At 40.3% G+C, this 22,113-nt stretch overlaps 3 protein-coding genes across 3 annotated transcripts in view; all 3 read right to left on the bottom strand.

Annotated features, from left to right (window-relative positions):
- Nucleotides 1-22,113, bottom strand: part of LOC122983551 (rhomboid-related protein 4-like) — a 36,368-nt gene that overhangs the window by 7,219 nt on the left and 7,036 nt on the right. The window lies entirely within an intron of this gene.
- LOC122984199 (rhomboid-related protein 4-like) lies at nt 1,939-20,613 on the bottom strand. The gene is made up of 7 exons (XM_044354532.1): nt 20,569-20,613; nt 19,720-19,727; nt 13,122-13,278; nt 12,568-12,847; nt 12,401-12,466; nt 2,774-2,840; nt 1,939-2,086 (listed from the first exon to the last, which is right to left on the bottom strand). The coding sequence occupies exons 3-7, from the start codon at nt 13,272-13,274 to the stop codon at nt 1,939-1,941; spliced, it is 714 nt and encodes a 237-aa protein (XP_044210467.1). The 5' UTR covers nt 13,275-13,278; nt 19,720-19,727; nt 20,569-20,613.
- Nucleotides 15,872-19,715, bottom strand: LOC122983552 (rhomboid-related protein 4-like). The gene is made up of 5 exons (XM_044353355.1): nt 19,563-19,715; nt 19,010-19,289; nt 18,083-18,215; nt 17,470-17,558; nt 15,872-16,067 (listed from the first exon to the last, which is right to left on the bottom strand). Exons 1-5 carry the CDS (start codon nt 19,713-19,715, stop codon nt 15,994-15,996), a joined length of 729 nt encoding a protein of 242 aa, XP_044209290.1. The 3' UTR covers nt 15,872-15,993.

The following is a 22,113-nucleotide window of genomic DNA, read 5'->3' as shown; positions in this document are numbered from 1 at the left end:
GTGTGTCATCTGCATAACTATAGAGACAAACATTGTGCTCTCTGATGACGTCACCAAGTACCATACTAACCAGATCAGATTTAACATTTTATGAAAAAAAGAAAGAATTTCATTTGCATCTCTGTTAAACATTTAAATCTAGCTTTACTTCTGCAAGAAGCTAGCTTTGTATACTAACAATAGCAGTAAAAAATATCCGGTACAAATACAGTATTTAGATCTAAATCTGGTTTAATGAGGTTTGGATGGAAAAAAGGCTGTGAAATATCATCCCTCAACTTCCCCCAAACCTAAGCTGCTCACTGGTTTGTGACCTCTCAAATGATTACATATTTAAGTAGATTTTCATAGCTAATAAACTCTTTGGTAACTCTCTAAGGCACATTATCACAAAGGACTCCACAGTAAATGTTAAGTGTGTCAGACTTCACAACCTTCTTGTTCAAACCTCCACAGTCTCCTGCGTCAGATATCAGCTCTCGCCTCCTCAGGGAGGTGGAAATCATCCAGAGGCGGAGCTCCTCTCTAGTTGGGTTGTCCTACAAAACAAAATATTATTAGAAAATTATTGTCAATATCTATACACTTTATACATTTCTCAATCCTCCTCTCTTACCACTGTTATGATGGCCATTTCTAACTGCTGTAGCCTACTCACACACAAACACACAGACAGACAGACAGACAAACACACACACACACACACACACACACACACACACACACACACACACTGATGACAGTCAGGCTTTGGCTACACAGACAATACTTGTAAGTAGGAACAATTCATTGTTGGTTTTGGTAGTTTTCATAGGATTTGTTGACATTAAGAAAATTATCAGTAGGAGCAGGAATCAGCTGGGGCTCCACGTTTGCACTCTGAAATTTTTCTTAACATCTCTCTGTAGAGTGATCAGACTCAGGTACCATGCAAACAACTATGCTGCAGCTAAAGACACTTATGAAATTCTGGAAAGGCCTTTGTGTATATTTTTCTCTGATCTTCTTCTCAGATCTCTCAATCTGTGCTCGATTTTCACTCTTGGTTCTTTCTCACTCAGTGACCTGTGCGCCCGGAAGCCTGGATACCAACCTTCTGCCAATTATAACCGAGAACATTTGAAGGCGTTACAAATTGTGTTATCCTGCAATCTGTTTATTTGTGCTTTTATATTTTTAAAGCAGTAGTTTTCAAAGCAGTTGCTGTTTAGACTCATGACTAAGTTTTACTGGCAGCTCAGGATATTATAATTGACAGGTTTACAGTGACCCCCTGTGAAAGAGCATGAACCTTGATAGTTATTTTTTCAAACATGCATACTTGAATATACTTGACATATTTGAAAGCTTCTGTATAAATGTTCAGTTCCATAAAGCTGTCACTTGTCTCATCCTCTCTTGTGCTAGATGTTGAAGGTGCAATAAATGACATTGAGCCTCACTGGATGTCAGCAAACAACTATTTGCTAAGTAAGGATATAGTGGAGTAATGGCGACCTGAGCAGTGAATGAAGTCACACTCCCTCTGTGTGTTGTTATCCGAGCTTCTGTGTTTTTTCTTTTGGTAGCCGATCTGCCTGCGCCTGCATGTGAGTGTGCATGTTAGTGCATGTGAGTCCCTCTGTGTCCTCCACATCTGTTTCTAAGATGATGGCCACATTGGAGGTGAGAAATAGGCAAGTGAGTTGTCAGCTTTCTTATTTTTCCCCAACTTTATTGAGTAAATGACACAAATGTTTGTTTTGGTCTGAGATACTGGTGCTATACTGTGGCATCTAGTGGCTGAATGTTATGTATTGCAACTATAAGGGTTATGTGTTTTAAAATGTAAAACTGAGCTGATCTCATGTATATAAGCTGACAAAACTGTATATAAAATATAACATAATAGCTTATGGACTGAGGAAAACTGTTCCAACAGGATACAAGTACCTCAGGTTACATAAACTCAGTCAACACAAACACACCTATAAACAACACACATGCAAAATTCAGACCTGCAAATTTCTCCATGAGGGTCTTTAGTGGTCCAGAAGTGTAGAGCAGACCCACCAGGATACCTGCCAGGTGACCAATCAAAGAGCTCCTGGAGAAGCAGAGCAGCAGATTAACTCCTAACTAATGAAACACTGCCATCTGGTGGACAGTTTAATCCATAGCATCAGACAGGATGCTATGCACTTAACTCATTTCTAAAATGATTTCTATGTCTGTTTTGTTATAGTTTGACCTGCTGATACACACCATAACATTTCTTAAAGGTCTTAAGACCTTTAAGAAACTTTTGAAATTTCAGATTCTGATCATTCATTCGCCTTAATTAGTTGCCTGTGGATTATTGTAGTGCCTATAGTACTGTTTTTTAGAGAAAGTAAAATCATCTCCTTGGTGTTTTTCACATTCAGCTGCAGATCAGACCTTTCCAACAAGTCTAGAAAATCTTCCAGGGCAGGCCCATAATATGTGGATGTTGACAGCAGGAATATGATTACTGTGTCATCATCATTCAAATGCTAGACCTGATAATATAGCCAGTAGTCAAAAAAAAAAACCACACAAACACACACAAAGAACTCATTTAATGGCTAACATTAGCTGGTCTTTTCAAAGGGAGAACCAAACATTTGTGAACTGGTCCTTTATGCATGGGTTATCCAAATGAAAACAGAACCATGAACCCTGCCAATGCTAGTGTTCATGGTTCTAATATATATATACAGTATATCTGGCATGCGAATCTTGAATCCTGGTGGATTTTTGTTTGGTAACTCACCTTGGTACTTTTAAGTGGATCACCACAAGCTCCACCCAGCTAGCATAGCGATTGGACACAGGGACACCCATCACATTGGTCTGGATCGTAATGGTTGTTGAGCACCTTCAGAGCAAACAGGACACCTAGAAACACATATATATCATTAAAACAAAGATTAATAAAAAGTGGGGTTAAGAAATGTTGCCATGGTGGGACTACGGTTGGAAAAACTGTGGTATGCTGTATTGTGGGGAGATACAATATATGTACTTATAGTGAAATGTCATATCAGTGTGATATCACCGTCATAGTGTGTGAGTGTGTAAAAGATGTTGATAAAACAATAAAAATTTGATCATGAAAAAATAAATAAACAAATGGATACGTTGAAGATGTAAGAATATAAGAAGGTTGCTGAAAGAAACAGATCGAACAGAACAAAAACAGTTATTAAACGCTTCCATTAAAGTCATGTTATTACATGTCAACAGTTGGGACATAGTCAAATAGAAAATAATTTCTTCAGCTTGTTAATCAATTTGTCATATCACAAACCTACATATTTTTCAAGTAGTTTCTTTCAGACATTTTTGCTTTTCTGAGATAGTAGGCAGTAGATTATGTAAGTCAGGTACAAGTATGCTTTCCTGGTTGTTTTCATCCTCAGACAGAGGGGATGACATGCAACAAGGGTCCCTGACTATATTCAATCCAGGGATGTTGCAACTACATGGTCAGTGACTTAAAGACCTAGGTTACCAGGACACAATAAACCTACAATAAATACGTACTTTCATGTATTTATTCAGCTTCACTTCAATGAAAGAAGGTTTTTTTTTAATTCTATTCCAAGCTGTGCCAGTAGAATTATATTAAAAGTCCAAGCTTTAATACATATTAAACACCTTTTGGAGTCTCACTGAGAAGACTAATACCTGAGAAGCCAACAGTACATTCCCTGCTGTAGGACTGATCCTGAGTGAGCTCTGTCAGCAGCACCTCCAAGGCCAGATAGACAAATCTGGTGAGCAGAGAGAAGACTGAAAGCAGGTAGAGGAACCAGGCTCCACCGAGCCGCCGCTCCAGCCTGATACCTTTCATGAGGAAGGACGCCATGTTGAAGTAGAGGTGCCAATCATCCGTGTGGTGCAGTGGGGACAACAGAAGACGGCGCCAGTCATTAAACTGGTATATCTGCTCTACACTTATACAGGCCTAGGGATTGAATAGATAGTAGCATTGATATATGAATAATAACAATACAGCAGTTTATCATAGTGCAAGAGTGATATATGTTGTTCCTGACAGATGGCCCAGAGGTCAGTAGGGTTAATTATGCTACATTTGACCATATAATCAATTAATTAACTGATTTTAGCACCGCTGCATTATGTACTACAAACTATTTTTGTTCTGAAATTTTTTATACATTTTTAAACTGTCTAAAAAATAAACAGTCTCTATTATCAGTGCTGTATTAATGCATTACCTGAAATAGTGGAGCTGCAGGGAACAGGTAAAGATACAGATTAAGTCCCAGGACAGCCAGGGTGACGGGGGGGATGTTCTCCAGACCCACCTGAAACAGCTTGGAGGCCAGGAACAACAAGCCCACGTGGGGAACCCTCAGTGGAATAGACATACTGAAAACAACCTGTGGAGAGACAACTGTGAGATTATTTTTCTGTCATTTCTGCTTTACCAGAAAGTTTACAGAGGAAGGATGCAGGGAAGAGGGTTAAACAATAAATAAAGTTGTCCTTGTTGATCACTTGGAGAAGCCTTTTTGGCTGTTCCAAGGTCAAGGCTGAAAACTGAGGGTGATTTTGCAGATATTACATCCAAATTAGTTTTATTTAAAAGTAAATGTACTTCTTATATTTTTTTTACTAAACCATTAGCAACAGTCCACGTACAAAAACAAATGTTTCAAGCTCAGACTACTGGTTTAATAAACAGAACTTTTGCTCCTGGCTAGTAGCACCCAAAATGATTTAAAGAGATATAATATCAAGGCAACAAGTAGAGACCACTCCTCCCCTTGTTTGTGCCCATAAGATTCAAGAAGTTTATTATCATGTGCACTGTAAACACAGGCAGTTACACCATACAATTAAATTCCTTGCTAGTCCACCCTTCACAAAAAAGTTAAATTAAATTAAAAATTTTAAAAATTAAAACCACAAAGTATAAGTCAGTAGTAGTAGTCACAGTGGCTCGAACATCTAATCTGAGTCTCTGCTATTTAGGTAAAGCACTGCGTAACATAGAGGCAGTACATTTTCTGAAAACGTCTCAAAAATGACTGGCTTCCTGTTCCACTGTGTGGGACAGCACAGCCTGACTATGAAACTACAGAGAAAGTGTAATGCTGCTGGTATAATGTCAATATGATTATCAGACCATTTTTCCGATCCAGTTTTGCTGAGAATCGCGCTCTTCACACACTAAAATCTCTCTATATAAGCTCCAAACAAAACGCCACATCGATCAGCAATGCAGTGACAGTTCATTCAAAGTTTACCTGAGGGTCCGGTCCGGTCCGGTCCGTCAGCAAGCAAGGGTGACAAGTGACTTTTAAAAAACAGGCTGTCAGGCTGGGAAATATCATGGCAGCCTCGGAGCCGGATGACGTATATTTTTTTCGAAAACGCTTGGGTTGACCAGCGCGAAGCCATCTTGTATCCAAAGGAATTATTATTATTATTATTATTATTATTACAACTCTTTGACCTCAAATAACTTCGACAAACATGTACCAAAACGCACAAAAATTGGCATGCGCGTCAGTTCTGGTGAAAATCGCAGATTTTATGGGTCTCGCAAAATATGCGGGGAAAAATGGCTCGACAGCGCCACCTAGAAAATTAAGAAAATCGAGCCCCACGATACAGATTCGTAGAACAATGAAATTTGGTGTGCATATATATCATGACCAGACACACCAAAAACTCTTGGAGCCATACCCTAAATCCAACAGGAAGTCGGCCATTTTGGATCAAAGTTGCGATTTTGACTCTTTTACCATTTTTAGCCTGCATACTTCCACGAACTCCTCCTCGGGATTTGACCTGAGCAACTTCAAATTCGGTCAGTATCATCTACAGACCTGGGAGATGAAAAGTTATCAAAACGGTGAGTTTTCGACATTGCCGAGGGGGTGTGGTCGGGCGGCGAATTTCGATCCTTCGTCGTGAAAATTGAAACGGCCATAACTCCGGCATGCACGATCCTAAGAGACCCAAACCTTTTGTGCTTGGAAAGAGTCCCGTCCTGAACACATTCCTGTGTCAATATTGGATCTAAGTCATAGCGCCACCTACTGGCAACAGGAAGTTACATGTTTTACACTTTGACGCTCTGTGGGTGGCACGGTGATGGGACCCATCTCAAATTTACCCAGAATAGCCTCAAGACCTTGGAGATCGTATATTATGAAGTTGGTGACTTTTTGTCGAAAGGTGTTGCCATGACGACGCGGAGAATTTCGATGTCTCGCCATGAAATTTCAAAGCCTTATAACTTCACTTCACGTCGTCTGATCTTTTCCAAATGTCATATGCTTGTTAAGTGTCCTGGACTGAACACATGTTCAGGTCCATATTTAGTGACAGTCATAGCGCCACCTACTGGCAACATGAAGTATCATGCGTTGTTCTTTGTTGTATTGCTCCTAGGAAATTTGGCCGATGCACCTGAAATTGACTCAGCTAAGATGTAGGACCTTGGTGATGCTACATTGGGCAGGTCATGACCCATATCGAAACGCCGTTGCCATGGCGACACATCCTTCGCCATGAAATACGTTTCTTTATTTTAGGGACAAGGGATAGGTCATTTGCATAGGCGTGACAATATGGCTCAACAGCGCCCCCTTGAAAATTTCAAAATTGTAGCCCCGCCTTCCAGATTAACAGAAAAATGAAATTCACAAGGCACAAGTGGTCAATTTTCGCGCTATTTCGCGTACCTTTTATTTTAACGAACTCCTCCTACAGAATTCATTGTAATGACTTCAAAATCAGTGTGTGTCATCCACACTAGTGTGTGATCAAAAGTTATCAAAAGATTTAGCTATCGTTGAAGCGTTTGACTGCGGCATAGCGTTGAGTTTTGATGTTTCACCATGACAGAGGAAATTGCTATAGCTTTAGTGTACATGGTTGGATCTGCCTGAAACTTGACATTTGAAAATAGTCCAGGCCTGAACAGTGATGCAAACTGGCTCCGTAGCTCCCCCTACGAAATTTCAATGAAGCAGCCCCAGCAGCAGGCAAAATGGCAAACAAAGGAAGTGATGTTAACCTCCCTCTTTCACTATCTGAAAACAGCCCAGGTCTGGAGTAATCTACATGCCTGTGACTGAAGCCCTTCAACTGCGTCCGACACGACGTACACAAGGGAGCGAGGGCCCGATCATCGCTGCTTGCAGCTTTAATTTTCTTTTTGCCCTTACTCATGGTAAACTGCTTTTCAGTCTTATTGCTACCTCTGCCTGTTTGCTGTGGGCTTAACTGCTCAGTATTAAAAAGTCTAAACATACTAATACTCCAGTATGACAAGAGATGTCAAAGGGTATCATAATCCTGAGTTTTATTCATGTTTACTGTAGTATTTTTTCTTAATGATCTCAAACCCTTTACTCTATTTGAGAAAATGCAAAAAAAGAAACAGAAATCACTATACTTAGACCTGTCAAACCTGGACTAAATTATCATGGAGAATCCAGAGAATCAATAAAACACAGATTCTGATTTGTGAAACCTTTATTCTGTTTGTGAAAATGCAAAAAAGGGCGATTTCACTGATTTGCTCCCATCCAGACCACATTTCCATTTCATTTCTGACTGCCATGAAGATCTCGTCTTTCTCACTTCAAAACAAAAGTAGAAAAGTTATTTTTACCTTTTTAAAAACAATCAAAACATCTTCATAGATTGATCAGTTGGTTAATTTACTCTTCAAATTCTTACTTCAACAAAATTACGATTGTTCTCTCACCTTTCCACTAATTGGCCATGGTCAACCTCTCTCACTGTTTCTGGCAACATTAGTCTCCTCACTTTTGCCAAAGCCTGTACCGTGGCCTGTGTTAGAAGTACCATAATTCAGCCATTAGTGTTCTTGCTCTTCATACACACACACACACACATATATATATATATATATATATATATATATATATATATATATATATATATATACAAAGACATTTTTATAAAGAGCTTTCTTTCAATACTTTGTTACAGTTATCAACATTTGATTGACTGTCCACTAACATTTTCCATTATTTCAGACCCTGCTTTTCTCCTCCTGCTCACCAGTTGTCCTTATTGTGTTCCTACTTTTTCCATTCACCTGACCTTGCACCTGCCTGCAGACATGATCCTCATTATCTCATTATCCAAAGAGTTTATACTGTAGACCTGCACAGTACCTTAGTCATTTGCCACAGTGTGTATCATGTCTTCTAGTCATAGCGTTGCAGCCCTTTTGTTTTGCCTGAGTCTACGCTAGTTTTTTAAAAAAAAAAAATTTCCTGCCTGCCTTAACTTGACTGCCTTATTTTTATTGCTTTGTGAAACATTTGTTTTTAAAGGTGTATATAAACAAATAAATACATTATTATTATTATCATTATTAACCTTTTACCTGTTTAACCTGTTGGTGTCCTGTGTTGTGCCTGCTGACAAAGTAAATTCTTTTCATAATGATCCTGCTTTTTGAGTCTGTGAATGTGCCTTTGGGTCAAAAGTAGTAATAACTAATGTTTCAAGTACCTATGGAGCCCTTTAACTACTACTAAAACCTCCATATGTAACTCAGTCTTTGTTTCTTCCTGATATCCTCTTGCTCCTTTCCAGACCAACTGTCGTTTGAATGTCCTGCTTTTGTCTCAGTTTCCTTCAGTCTTACTGTCTGGCCCATTTACATTCTGTACATTTCTGTCTATCTAACTTACTTTTTTCCTTCCTTGTTTCTATCTCCTCTCTTCCATATTCCTGCGTTTCTCATGGTCATATGCATAGCTTCCACCATGTTGTGGTGGAAAACTGCCCTCCCGTGACGAATGTGCCAGTGAGAGTGCAAAGATAGCATTATGCCAATAAGAGACAGTTCCCAGGAAGTTAGCAAGAAGGCTAATATGTAATATAGCAATTTGGTTTCCTGTGTGAAATGATTAAAGGCCGTCGGGTCCATTTTTAGTGTGAGAAAAAGGTGGAAGATACTGAGATAGTAATTTTTAAGATAAGCCACGCTTGTATTGTAATCGCTTGTAATCTGAGTCTCTTGTTAAATGAGTGGCGTAGTCTGTTAAAGAAATAGCCCAGTGCATAGGAAGTGAGCATGGCGCATGTATGTGGTCAAGCGAGAGCGGTGTGAGTGTGTTAGCGGCAACCGGAGCTGAGAGAGAGAGTTAAGTTACAATACAGCAATAGTAAACAGCAATAGTACAGTGTTTGTACAGTTTGAGCTGTTCTGACAGAAAATAAATGCTGCAACTCCTCGAGATTGAAACTAAGTTCCCGTTTCTTGCTTGCTACCTGTTGATAAAGTAGAGAAAGTTAACCCCGAAGTTAGCGGTGACTTCGGCCCTGGAGTAGTAAACAAAGTCTCCCCTGTGCTTCCCGACCACAGTCTGGACGCTGAAGCAGGAAAGGTTAACACTGGCGACCACGAAGGGACCCTCTCACGACAGGATAAGCAGCAGCAGTGGTGAGCTAAACGGTGAAATAAACCGGAAAAGTCTGCAAAAAGTTCCTGTGTTTCCCCACCTGGCTAAGAAGCTAAGCTAAAATGGCGGCAGCTAACCAGTGCACCGCGGCCAATAACAGGCACAATCAGTCTGGAAACGTAACCATGTCACGCCAATCCTTTCACGTCACTGACTGCAGTAAGTGAAATGGAAATAAAAACGGACTATGTGAGTAGAAGAAACGGAAATAATGGACATTATAACCCCTTTCTATGTGAAAGTGAGACTGTTACAGTGAAACAGCAAACGAGTGAGACATCCTATGTGCCGGCTCGGCTAAAGTTAGCTAGCACTAATTCCTTGGTTGATGCTGACGGGGAAAGTTACTGCTTCCAAGACTGTGGGGCAGACACAAAAAGAGAAGACTCATACCCCCATGTGCACAATCACCGTGCCCATATCCAGCCATTACAGCTATACAGCGCAGTTTTGCCGTCAGCTGCAGCCACTGCAGCACCCAGTGCAAACCCCTTTGCCTCAGCCCATCCAGGGAGTTTTGCTCAGAGCACACCAGTCCCCTGTTACTCTTCACTCCCAACATACCCACAGTTGCACACCCCTTGCTGCTGTTCACCCAGACACTAACTATGGACATTCATTCGAGCAGGGCAATAATCAAACTGTGCAGTTAAAGCACTCCTTCCCCAAATGTGAGCGGCCCAAGTCACGTGCACACCAGCGCAGTCCTACATACTATCAGCCTTCATCTGAAAGTGAGGATGACTATGATCACAGGGAGAGAGTCCCCACCTTACGTCCTGGTCAGTATGATGGCACCACTCCGTGGAAAGAGTTCACTCACCGGTTTGAGAGTTGTGCTAAAGCAAATTACTGGTCCAAAAAGACTATGGCTGTTCAGTTTAAGTTCTGTCTGGTAGGTGCAGCAGGGGCAATAATCCACAGAAATCCACGGTTTTTTCAGTGGGATTACAGCTGCAGTGCTTCATCTTAAAACCCATGATCAAGAAATGAGCATTCATATGCAAGTGTATGAACTGGATGTCTGTGCTGTTCTGGACAGTGGAGCATGGAAAAGTGTGTTGCCTCTGCACCGTTATAATGCTATTCTCCCAGATGCCCGTCCCCCACTTCAGCCGTCAGTTGTAAAGACTATGCTAGGTGATGTGCCCGGAGACGTTCCTGTGGTGGCGGGGGGCCCACATCCCTGTCCAGATCAACAACCGGCAGGTGAGCGTGCATTTCCTGGTTGCTGACATTGCCAGTGACGAGGCCCTCCTAGGCCACCCTTTTCTCACCCAAGCCCAAGCACGCCTGGACTTTGGAAACCACCGCATTGTGCTGTTCGGTGAGGAAGTGCCATATTTCCACACTCTAAGCAAACCAAAGACACATGCAGTGAGAGTGGCCCAGACTGTGGCACTGGAGGCTGGGCAGGAGTATGTGGTAAGAGGCCAGACCCACATTACAGAACCTGTAAAGGGGGAGATGATGCTAAGCCCCACCAAAGGTTTTGTTGAGAAACATCGAGTGCTAGTTTCCCGTGTCCTGGTGGAGTCACACCCTTTTAAAGCTGTACCCCTATGCATCTTTAATCTGGGCAATACAGCTGTAACCCTCAAAAAGGGGGCCATCGCAGGGTTCCTCCAACCTGCAAAAGTCCTGCAGCCCGACACCACCGCAGCCAAGCTGGAGCAGCCAGAACATCCCACCGCTCCCCAGCACCTGCAGGAGCTTTACAACCATAGTTCAGCCGAGCTCAACTAAGAGGAGCAGCTCCAGCTAGCTCAGCTGCTGTGCACCTATGACAGTGTGTTCTCAACTGGACCCAGCGACCTTGGCCTCACGGCCCTGGTGCAGCACGACATTGTGACTCGGCCAGGCGTCCCAGTTAAGCAGCCACCGCGCCGGATGGCGGGGGAGAAACTATAGGATGCTGACCAACAAATACAGCAGAGCCTGGAGGCTGGACTGGCCCGCCGTAGCCACAGCAGCTGGGCTTCACCCATAGTGATGGTACGTAAAAAAGACGGGACGTACCGCCTCTGCATAGACCACAGGGCCCTAAATGACTGTACCATTAAAGATGCTTACCCACTGCCCTGCATCCAAGACACCCTCGACACCCTCTCCACTGCCAGATGGTTCAGCACGCTGGATCTTGCTTTTGGCTACTGGCAGGTTGAACTGACCCCCAGAGCTCGCTGAGCGGCAGCCTTCTGCACCAGGAGTGGACTCTTTGAATGGAATGTCATGCCATTCGGACTGTGCAGCGCTCCGGCGACATTCCAACGGCTGATGGACCGCGTCTTAGCGGGTATGCAGTGGGAGACCTGCCTAGTCTACTTGGACGACATCATTGTGCTGGGCCGGGATGTGCCAGAAATGTTGCACGACTTGGCCAGGTTTTCCACAGGCTGCACCAAGCTAACCTGAAACTCAAACCTGCTAAATGCTGCCTCTTTCAAAGTGAAGTAGCCTACATCATATTTATGATGTGCAACATTGTGTGTCTTATATGTTGCCTGTGTTATGGTGAAATCTTAACCAAATTCATGTGTATTAGGATGCTAATCGCTAATTAGCCACCATGCTAGGCGGACTTTGGCAAGAAGGTTGTACAAGTTACTTCTGTGTCCAGAATGTAAACTCACATGGTCCATGCTGTTTTAAATTAAGTGCTGAAGGAACATGTTACCTTAGATAGCATATTTTACCCTACTTTAGGGAGTAATATCTGTTTTTTATTTAATATATAGTGACTTATAGTTGGTATTGTATATTAAACCTAGAGCACAGTACAGTTTATTACCTAACAACTAACAAGTACGGGAAAGAAATATAACACTTGACTACACCTGAGCAGGCCATACACAGGTATGAGTATGTCCTGAAAAACATACAGAATCAAATCTAAAAACTGTAAAAACCCATCACATAGGTCACACCGCCTGGGTAGTAATGGTTGATGAGCACCTTCAGAGCAAACAGCACACCTAGAAACACATATATATCATTACAACAAAGATTAATAAACATTGGGGTTAAGAAATGTTGTGTTGTTCAACTTCATGCAACTTTTATGCATATTAAACACCTGAGAAGCCGACAGCACATGCCGCGCTGTGGGAAGGGTCCTGAGTGAGCTCTGTCAGCAGCACCTCCAACGCCAGATAGACAAATCCAGTGAGCAGAGAGAAGACTGAAAGCAGGTAGAGGAACCAGGCTCCGCCCAGCCGCCGCTCCAGCCTGATACCTTTCATGAGGAAGGACGCCATGTTGAAGTAGAGGTGCCAATCATCCGCGTGGTGCAGTGGGGACAACAGAAGACGGCGCCAGTCATTAAACAGGTATGTCTGCTGTACACTTATACAGGCCTAGGGATTGAATAGATAGTAGTATTCACATATGGATATTAACAGTACAGCAGTTTATCATAGTGCAAGAGTGATATATGTTGTTACTGACAGATGGCCCAGAGGTCAGTAGGGTTAATTATGCTATGTTTGACCATATAATCAATTAATTAAATGATTTTAGCACCGCTGCATTATGTACTACAAACTATTTTTGTTCTGACATTTTTTATACATTTCTAAATGGTCTAATAAATAAACTGTCTCTATTATTAGTGTTGTATTAATGCATTACCTTCAATAGTGGAGCTGCAGGGAACAGGTAAAGATACACGTTGAGTCCCAGGACAGCCAGGGTGACGGGGGGGATGTTCTCCAGACCCACCTGAAACAGCTGGGAGGCCAGGAGCAACAAGCCCAGCTGGGAACCCCTCGGTCGGTGCCGCATACTGTTTTTATATTTTTTCTTATTATTATTTATATTATTATTTATATTATAATATATATATATATATATACAGCTCACACCACCTGGATGCAGTAATTTCCACTCCCCCTCTCGTTCTGCTTCTGACAGTATGCCTCTTCCTTAGTCTAGTTACAATGAACACCCTCTCACATACTTACTGGTGCAGTTGCGCACCTCCGTCACCAGGGAGCAGCACTGTAACAATCAACAGCCTTTCTAACATGACTTCACACATGTTGGCACCATTCATATGTGTGTGTGTGTGTGTGTGTGTGTGTGTGTGTGTGTGTGTGTGTGTGTGTGTGTGTGTGTTTGTGGTTTTAGAGAAGCATATGAACTCCTAGACAGAGCCCTCCTAGCAATGAGGTGATGGTGACTAAGAATTTTTTTAAAAAAAGAAAACATACAAAAAAGAATGTTTAAGTACTGAAATAATTGACAACGGGGAATATAGCTCGATCTGTAGCCAACAATAAATGTCCAAAAGTGATCATGAAATTTGAGTATTTAGGCAACAGGCATTGCTCTCTTCTCATGTAACACACCAGCACAGTATTGCAACAATATAGGTTTACAGGTGTAGATTTGAAGGAGGTGTGGGTGCTTAGCAAACAGCATCAGTTAATTAACAAATATGCCGTGAAAGGCTCACTAAATGTCCCGTTCAGTCCATAATAACCTCCTTTAGTCGTAGTTCGTCAGAGACGCACACAGCTCACACCACCTGGATGCAGTAATTTCCACTCCCCCTCTCGTTCTGGTTCTGACAGTATGCCTCTTGCCTCTTCTTTAGTCTAATTACAATGAACACCCTCTCACATACTTACTGGTGCAGTTGCGCACCTCCGTCACCAGGGAGCAGCACTGTGTGTGTGTTTGTGTAGAGAAGCATATGAACTCCTAGACAGCCCTCCTAGCAATGAGGTGATGGTGACAAGGAAGTGGCTTTGCAGAACCATATAGCCAAGAGCTTCTGTGACGTCAGATGTTATTTTTCAATAAACTTCATATATTCAACTAAGAATCAAATGGACCCTGTGGAGTTTTTTTCATCATCTTTATTCTTCATCAAAGTGTATTGGCCAAGTATTGTGTGTGTATTGATCAAGTACAAGATTTTGACAACTGATGACATTTAAAAACCTTTAATTTTCCATCAAGGAGCTAAAAAAAGGATGTCCAGCTTCAGGACTTTTCTTCAATCTAATCATTGAAACACAGCTATGTCAAATAAAACAGTAAACAAAAAGGTCATAACATGGAATAAACGGAAGAACAATGGAATCATTCAGCTTTGTCACATATTTTCTAACAACTGTATCAAAACCTTTAAAAAAAAGTGAATACTTAAATGACATAACTTTAAAGTATGCTATTAAAATGAATATTCCCACAGATTAAACATTGAAAACACACAAATTTGAAAACGTTATAACCATAGCTTGTGCAATTAAATATAGTTAAAACGTGCTACAAAATATTAAATAAAAGCACCAATGATCAATTTAAGACTTGTGCAATATAATGGATCAGGGATCTCCATTAACAAGAGAATGATATTTCCTGGAATGATATATGGAAAAATGCAAGGCAGCTGTTCCGTTGTACAAATAACAAGCTAAGGCAATTTGAAATACGTAATAAATTATACTACACCCCAACACAGCTATATAAAATGGGCATAAGGGATGACAGTGAGTGTATAAAATGTGGTACTGCTGAAGGAACTCTTTTTTAAATTTATTTTATGCATAACATAAGATGGTAGATAAAACCTACTAGAAAACTGGACTAATGCTTCTGGTTAATAGCCGAGCTGCAAAGTTTTGAATAAGCTGAAGTCTCTCAGTGTAAAGAGTATTACATTATCAAGTTGGCTTGAAATGAAGGCATGGATCAGACTTTCTGTCTTTCTGATTTATTAATGGACATACTTAAGCTGTGTTTCTAAGGTGGAAAAATGATGTTTTTGTCACCTTGTTAATGTGGGACCTGAAGCTTAGATCAGACTCAAAATAACACCAAGATTTGTAATTTAAGATTTAATCCAGGGAGTTAATTTCCCTAGATTATTAAACTTTTTTATTTTTTTATTTATAGACTGGTAGGATTTCAGTTTTGTCCTTGTTTAACTTAAAGAAATTATTGTTCATCCATTTATTTATTGCCAGAAGAGAGGTAGTAATGGAGTTTATAGCTGCCGCATCATTTGGTTCAGTGGAGATGTTCAGTAGTGTGTCATCTGCATAACTATAGAGACAAACATTGTGCTCTCTGATGACGTCACCAAGTACCATACTAACCAGATCAGATTTAACATTTTATGAAAAAAAGAAAGAATTTCATTTGCATCTCTGTTAAACATTTAAATCTAGCTTTACTTCTGCAAGAAGCTAGCTTTGTATACTAACAATAGCAGTAAAAAATATCCGGTACAAATACAGTATTTAGATCTAAATCTGGTTTAATGAGGTTTGGATGGAAAAAAGGCTGTGAAATATCATCCCTCAACTTCCCCCAAACCTAAGCTGCTCACTGGTTTGTGACCTCTCAAATGATTGCATATTTAAGTAGATTTTCATAGCTAATAAACTCTTTGGTAACTCTCTAAGGCACATTATCACAAAGGACTCCACAGTAAATGTTAAGTGTGTCAGACTTCACAACCTTCTTGTTCAAACCTCCACAGTCTCCTGCGTCAGATATCAGCTCTTGCCTCCTCAGGGAGGTGGAAATCATCCGGAGGCGGAGCTCCTCTCTGGTTGGGTTGTCCTACAAAACAAAATATTATTAGAAAATTATTGTCAATATCTATACACTTTATACATTTCTCAATCCTCCTCTCTTACCACTGTTATGATGGCCATTTCTAACTGCTGTAGCCTACTCACACACAAACACACAGACAGACAGACAGACAAACACAAACACACACACAGACAATACTTGTAAGTAGGAACAATTCATTGTTGGTTTTGGTAGTTTTCATAGGATTTGTTGACATTAAGAAAATTATCAGTAGGAGCAGGAATCAGCTGGGGCTCCACGTTTGCACTCTGAAATTTTTCTTAACATCTCTCTGTAGAGTGATCAGACTCAGGTACCATGCAAACAACTATGCTGCAGCTAAAGAAACTTATGAAATTCTGGAAAGGCCTTTGTGTATATTTTTCTCTGATCTTCTTCTCAGATCTCTCAATCTGTGCTCGATTTTCACTCTTGGTTCTTTCTCACTCAGTGAGCTGTGCGCCCGGAAGCCTGGATACCAACCTTCTGCCAATTATAACCGAGAACATTTGAAGGCGTTACAAATTGTGTTATCCTGCAATCTGTTTATTTGTGCTTTTATATTTTTAAAGCAGTAGTTTTCAAAGCAGTTGCTGTTTAGACTCATGACTAAGTTTTACTGGCAGCTCAGGATATTATAATTGACAGGTTTACAGTGACCCCCTGTGAAAGGGCATGAACCTTGATAGTTATTTTTTCAAACATGCATACTTGAATATACTTGACATATTTGAAAGCTTCTGTATAAATGTTCAGTTCCATAAAGCTGTCACTTGTCTCATCCTCTCTTGTGCTAGATGTTGAAGGTGCAATAAATGACATTGAGCCTCACTGGATGTCAGCAAACAACTATTTGCTAAGTAAGGATATAGTGGAGTAATGGCGACCTGAGCAGTGAATGAAGTCACACTCCCTCTGTGTGTTGTTATCCGAGCTTCTGTGTTTTTTCTTTTGGTAGCCGATCTGCCTGCGCCTGCATGTGAGTGTGCATGTTAGTGCATGTGAGTCCCTCTGTGTCCTCCACATCTGTTTCTAAGATGATGGCCACATTGGAGGTGAGAAATAGGCAAGTGAGTTGTCAGCTTTCTTATTTTTCCCCAACTTTATTGAGTAAATGACACAAATGTTTGTTTTGGTCTGAGATACTGGTGCTATACTGTGGCATCTAGTGGCTGAATGTTATGTATTGCAACTATAAGGGTTATGTGTTTTAAAATGTAAAACTGAGCTGATCTCATGTATATAAGCTGACAAAACTGTATATAAAATATAACATAATAGCTTATGGACTGAGGAAAACTGTTCCAACAGGATACAAGTACCTCAGGTTACATAAACTCAGTCAACACAAACACACCTATAAACAACACACATGCAAAATTCAGACCTGCAAATTTCTCCATGAGGGTCTTTAGTGGTCCAGAAGTGTAGAGCAGACCCACCAGGATACCTGCCAGGTGACCAATCAAAGAGCTCCTGGAGAAGCAGAGCAGCAGATTAACTCCTAACTGATGAAACACTGCCATCTAGTGGACAGTTTAATCCATAGCGTCAGACAGGATGCTATACACTTAACTCATTTCTAAAATGATCTCTATGTCTGTTTTGCTATAGTTTGACCTGCTGATACACACCATAACATTTCTTAAAGGTCTCGTTATCTCCTTAGGACGCTCAATTCAATAACTTTGGAAACTTTTGAAATTTCAGATTCTGATCATTCATTCGCCTTAATTAGTTGCCTGTGGATTATTGTAGTGCCTATAGTACTGTTTTTTAGAGAAAGTAAAATCATCTCCTTGGTGTTTTTCACATTCAGCTGCAGATCAGACCTTTCCAACAAGTCTAGAAAATCTTCCAGGGCAGGCCCATAATATAGTGTGGATGTTGACAGCAGGAATATGATTACTGTGTCATCATAATTCAAATGCTAGACCTGATAATATAGCCAGTAGTCAAAAAAATACACAAATTTTTTGGATTTTTGTTTGGTAACTCACCCTGGTGCTATTATGTGGATCAGCACAAGCTCCACCCAGCTAGCATAGCGATTGGACACAGGGACACCCATCACATTGGTCACACCGTCTGGGTCATAATGGTTGTTGAGCACCGTCAGAGCAAACAGCACACCTAGAAACACATATATATCATTACAACAAAGATTAATAAAAAGTGGGGTTAAGAAATGTTGCCATGGTGGGACTACGGTTGGAAAAAACGTGGTATGCTGTATTGTGGGGAGATACAATATATGTACTTATAGTGCAATGTCATATCGGTGTGATATCACCATCATAGTGTGTGAGTGTGTAAAAGATGTTGATAAAACAATCAAAATTTGATCATGGAAAAAATAAATAAACAAATGGATACGTTGAAGATGTCAGAATATAAGAAGGTTGCTGAAAGAAACAGATCAAACAGAACAAAAACAGTTATTAAATGCCTCCATTAAAGTCATGTTATGACATGTCAACAGTTGGGACATAGTCAAATAGAAAATAATTTCTTCAGCTTGTTAATCAATTTGTCATATCACAAACCTACATATTTTTCAAGTAGTTTCTTTCAGACATTTTTGCTTTTCTGAGATAGTAGGCAGTAGATTATGTAAGTCAGGTACAAGTATGCTTTCCTGGTTGTTTTCATCCTCAGACAGAGGGGATGACATGCAACAAGGGTCCCTGACTATATTCATTCCAGGGATGTTGCAACTACATGGTCAGTGACTTAGAGACCTAGGTTACCAGGACACAATAAACCTACAATAAATACGTACTTTCATGTATTTATTCAGCTTCACTTCAATGAAAGAAGGTTTTTTTTTAAATTCTATTCCAAGCTGTGCCAGTAGAATTATATTAAAAGTTCAAGCTTTAATACATATTAAACATCTTTTGGAGTCTCACTGAGAAGACTAATACCTGAGAAGCCAACAGTACATTCCCTGCTGTAGGACTGATCCTGAGTGAGCTCTGTCAGCAGCACCTCCAACGCCAGATAGACAAATCCAGTGAGCAGAGAGAAGACTGAAAGCAGGTAGAGGAACCAGGCTCTGCCCAGCCGCCGCTCCAGCCTGATACCTTTCATGAGGAAGGACGCCATGTTGAAGTAGAGGTGCCAATCATCCGTGTGGTGCAGCAGGGACAACAGAAGACGGCGCCAGTCATTAAACTGGTATATCTGCTGTACACTTATACAGGCCTAGGGATTGAATAGATAGTAGCATTGATATATGAATAATAACAATACAGCAGTTTATCATAGTGCAAGAGTGATATATGTTGTTCCTGACAGATGGCCCAGAGGTCAGTAGGGTTAATTATGCCACGTTTGACCATATAATCAATTAATTAACTGATTTTAGCACCACTGCATTATGTACTACAAACTATTTTTCTTCTGACATTTTTTATACATTTTTAAACGGTCTAAAAATAAACCATCTCTACTATTAGTGCTGTATTAATGCATTACCTGCAATAGTGGAGCTGCAGGGTACAGGTAAAGATACACGTTGAATTCCAGGACAGCCAGGGTGACGGGGGGGATGTTCTCCAGACCCACCTGAAACAGCTGGGAGGCCAGGAGCAACAAGCCCAAGTGGGGAACCCTCAGTTGGTTCTGCATACTGAAAACAACCTGTGGAGAGACAACTGTGAGATTATTTTTCTGTCATTTCTGCTTTACCAGAAAGTTTACAGAGGAAGGATGCAGGGAAGAGGGTTAAACAATAAATAAAGTTGTCCTTGTTGATCACTGGGAGAAGCCTTTTTGGCTGTTCCAAGGTCAAGGCTGAAAACTGAGGGTGATTTTGCAGATATTACATTGAAATTAGTTTTATTTAAAAGTAAATGTACTTCTTATATTTTTATTACTAAACCATTAGCAACAGTCCACGTACAAAAACAAATGTTTCAAGCTCAGACTACTGGTTTAATAAACAGAACTTTTGCTCCTGGCTAGTAGCACCCAAAATGATTTAAAGAGATATAATATCAAGGCAACAAGTAGAGCCCATTCCTCCCCTTGTTTCTGCCCATAGGATTTAAGATTCAAGAAGTTTATTATCATGTGCACAGTAAACACAAGCGGTTACACCATACAATTAAATTCCTTGCTAGTCCACCCTTCACAAAAAAAGTTAAATTAAATTAAAAATTAAAAATTTCAAAAATTAAAATCACAAAGTATAAGTCAGTAGTAGTAGTCACAGTGGCTCGAGCATCTAGTCTGAGTCTCTGCTATTTAGGTAAAGTCACTGGGTAACATTGAACTGTACAACAGTAACATACAGGCAGTACATTTTTTCAAAATACTTCACAAAAGACCAGATATAGTCAAATCTTAAGTGACTCAATCTTGTGCAGCCTAACAACAAAGTTTATGTTCTTTCTTTCTGCAAAACTGCACATTTCAATATTAATGAATAAATCCACCCTACATACAAACTGAATCACTGCATTACTTGAAATTAACTTACTGTCAGGTCAGTCAGTTGGTGGGTACCTCTCCCTGGGGCTGTTGTTCTTTGTCTAAATGATTCTTAACTGGACACTAGCTCTCAGGGGCGGATCTACGAGGGTGGCGTGTAAAAAATGCCTTGCCACCCCAGTTTTGGACATCTAATTCATTCATTGTAGATATCTGAAATGAGAGATTCCATATCTTGGATCGTTGGCAACATTAAATGTTGTGTGTATCTGTGTGGGGGAGGGGGTTGTATCCTCTCCACACTCGTGCTGTCTGGTCATGGTCAATTTCCATGACTGAATCACTGACTGGGTGACTACTTGAATGGTAGTCAAGAGCAATCACATCCTAATGGTCATTGATATATTAAGAAGGAGGGGAAGGGATGTTTCAAAATTCACATAAGAATAATTTTCTACCATTTCTAAAATTCATGGTCACAGTAAAACACATATATTTATACACATATAAACATATTTTATGTATCTTTTGTCTCTTACCATACCAAGAAAACTACAGTACTATCTCTTGCTACTAATGTGTGTTTTGTAACACATCATGGGTCCATGAATGATGGCTTCACGAAACACTTTTAACAACAGAGTGGCTTGCTTCTAGCAGGGATTGCACACACAGGAAGAGAGTGAGACAGAGAGAGAGAGAGTGTGTGTGTGTGTGTGAAAGAGAACAAGAGAGAAGAGCAAGTTACATTACCAGGAACAGCAAGTCCACATGGGGAACCCTCAGTGGAATAGGCATACTAAAAACAACCTGTGGAGAGACAACTGTGAGATTATTTTTCTGTAATTTCTGCATTTCTGTAAATAGTTTGAAATAATTATTCTTTTCATATGAATTAAAATACCTCAAGATGACCTTGTTTTTTGTGATTCTGATTTCAGTTTTCAAATTTGTTTCAGCGTTTATCAGGTCATGACCACAAACTGTATAAAGGTCATGACAGGCCGTCAGTGAAGTCGTGAGCTGATTGGTTGAGCCAAAGAAAAACATCACGTGATCTCAAATTTGAACAGCATCACAGAGTCAGTCAGGGCGCCAAAGTAATTTACTTCACTGCAGCCGGTTTGGGATTTAACAGCTCTCTGGATTACTACATTATCTTTTTTTTACTTTAAGGGTTTTTTTTAAAGAGTGCTCATGTTCTTGTCTGTTTTTGCTGGTGTAAAGTTGACAGACAGTATCATAGATAGATAAAGTGGACTTTCTGACATCCTACAGCTTGCTAACTTTAAGTTACCAGCTAACATTTAGCTGTGGAGTAACTCTAAAATAAAGGGTGCAACAAACTCGTGAAGGATATTTTCTTGTTATTGATGCTTTTGCTAAAACATAATTGCAACAAATAAAGTCCTTGATTTGCTTTTTAGCAAAGAGATTTTATAAGCTTATTTTTAATAGAGGTGTTTTAGATATTAGATTCATTTTTTATACTGTGAGAAAGAAAGCTTATTATACTGTATTTATACTAGTTCACTGTGAAATTACTGTGTTCCAAGATGTATATATATTTATGTATGTTTGTGTGTGTGTGTGT

The sequence above is a fragment of the Thunnus albacares genome, chromosome 6 (assembly GCF_914725855.1).
Source record: "Thunnus albacares chromosome 6, fThuAlb1.1, whole genome shotgun sequence".
NCBI classification, from domain to species: Eukaryota; Metazoa; Chordata; class Actinopteri; order Scombriformes; family Scombridae; genus Thunnus; species Thunnus albacares.
Note: the sequence above shows the minus strand (reverse complement) of the source record. Positions and strands in the feature narration are given on the sequence as shown.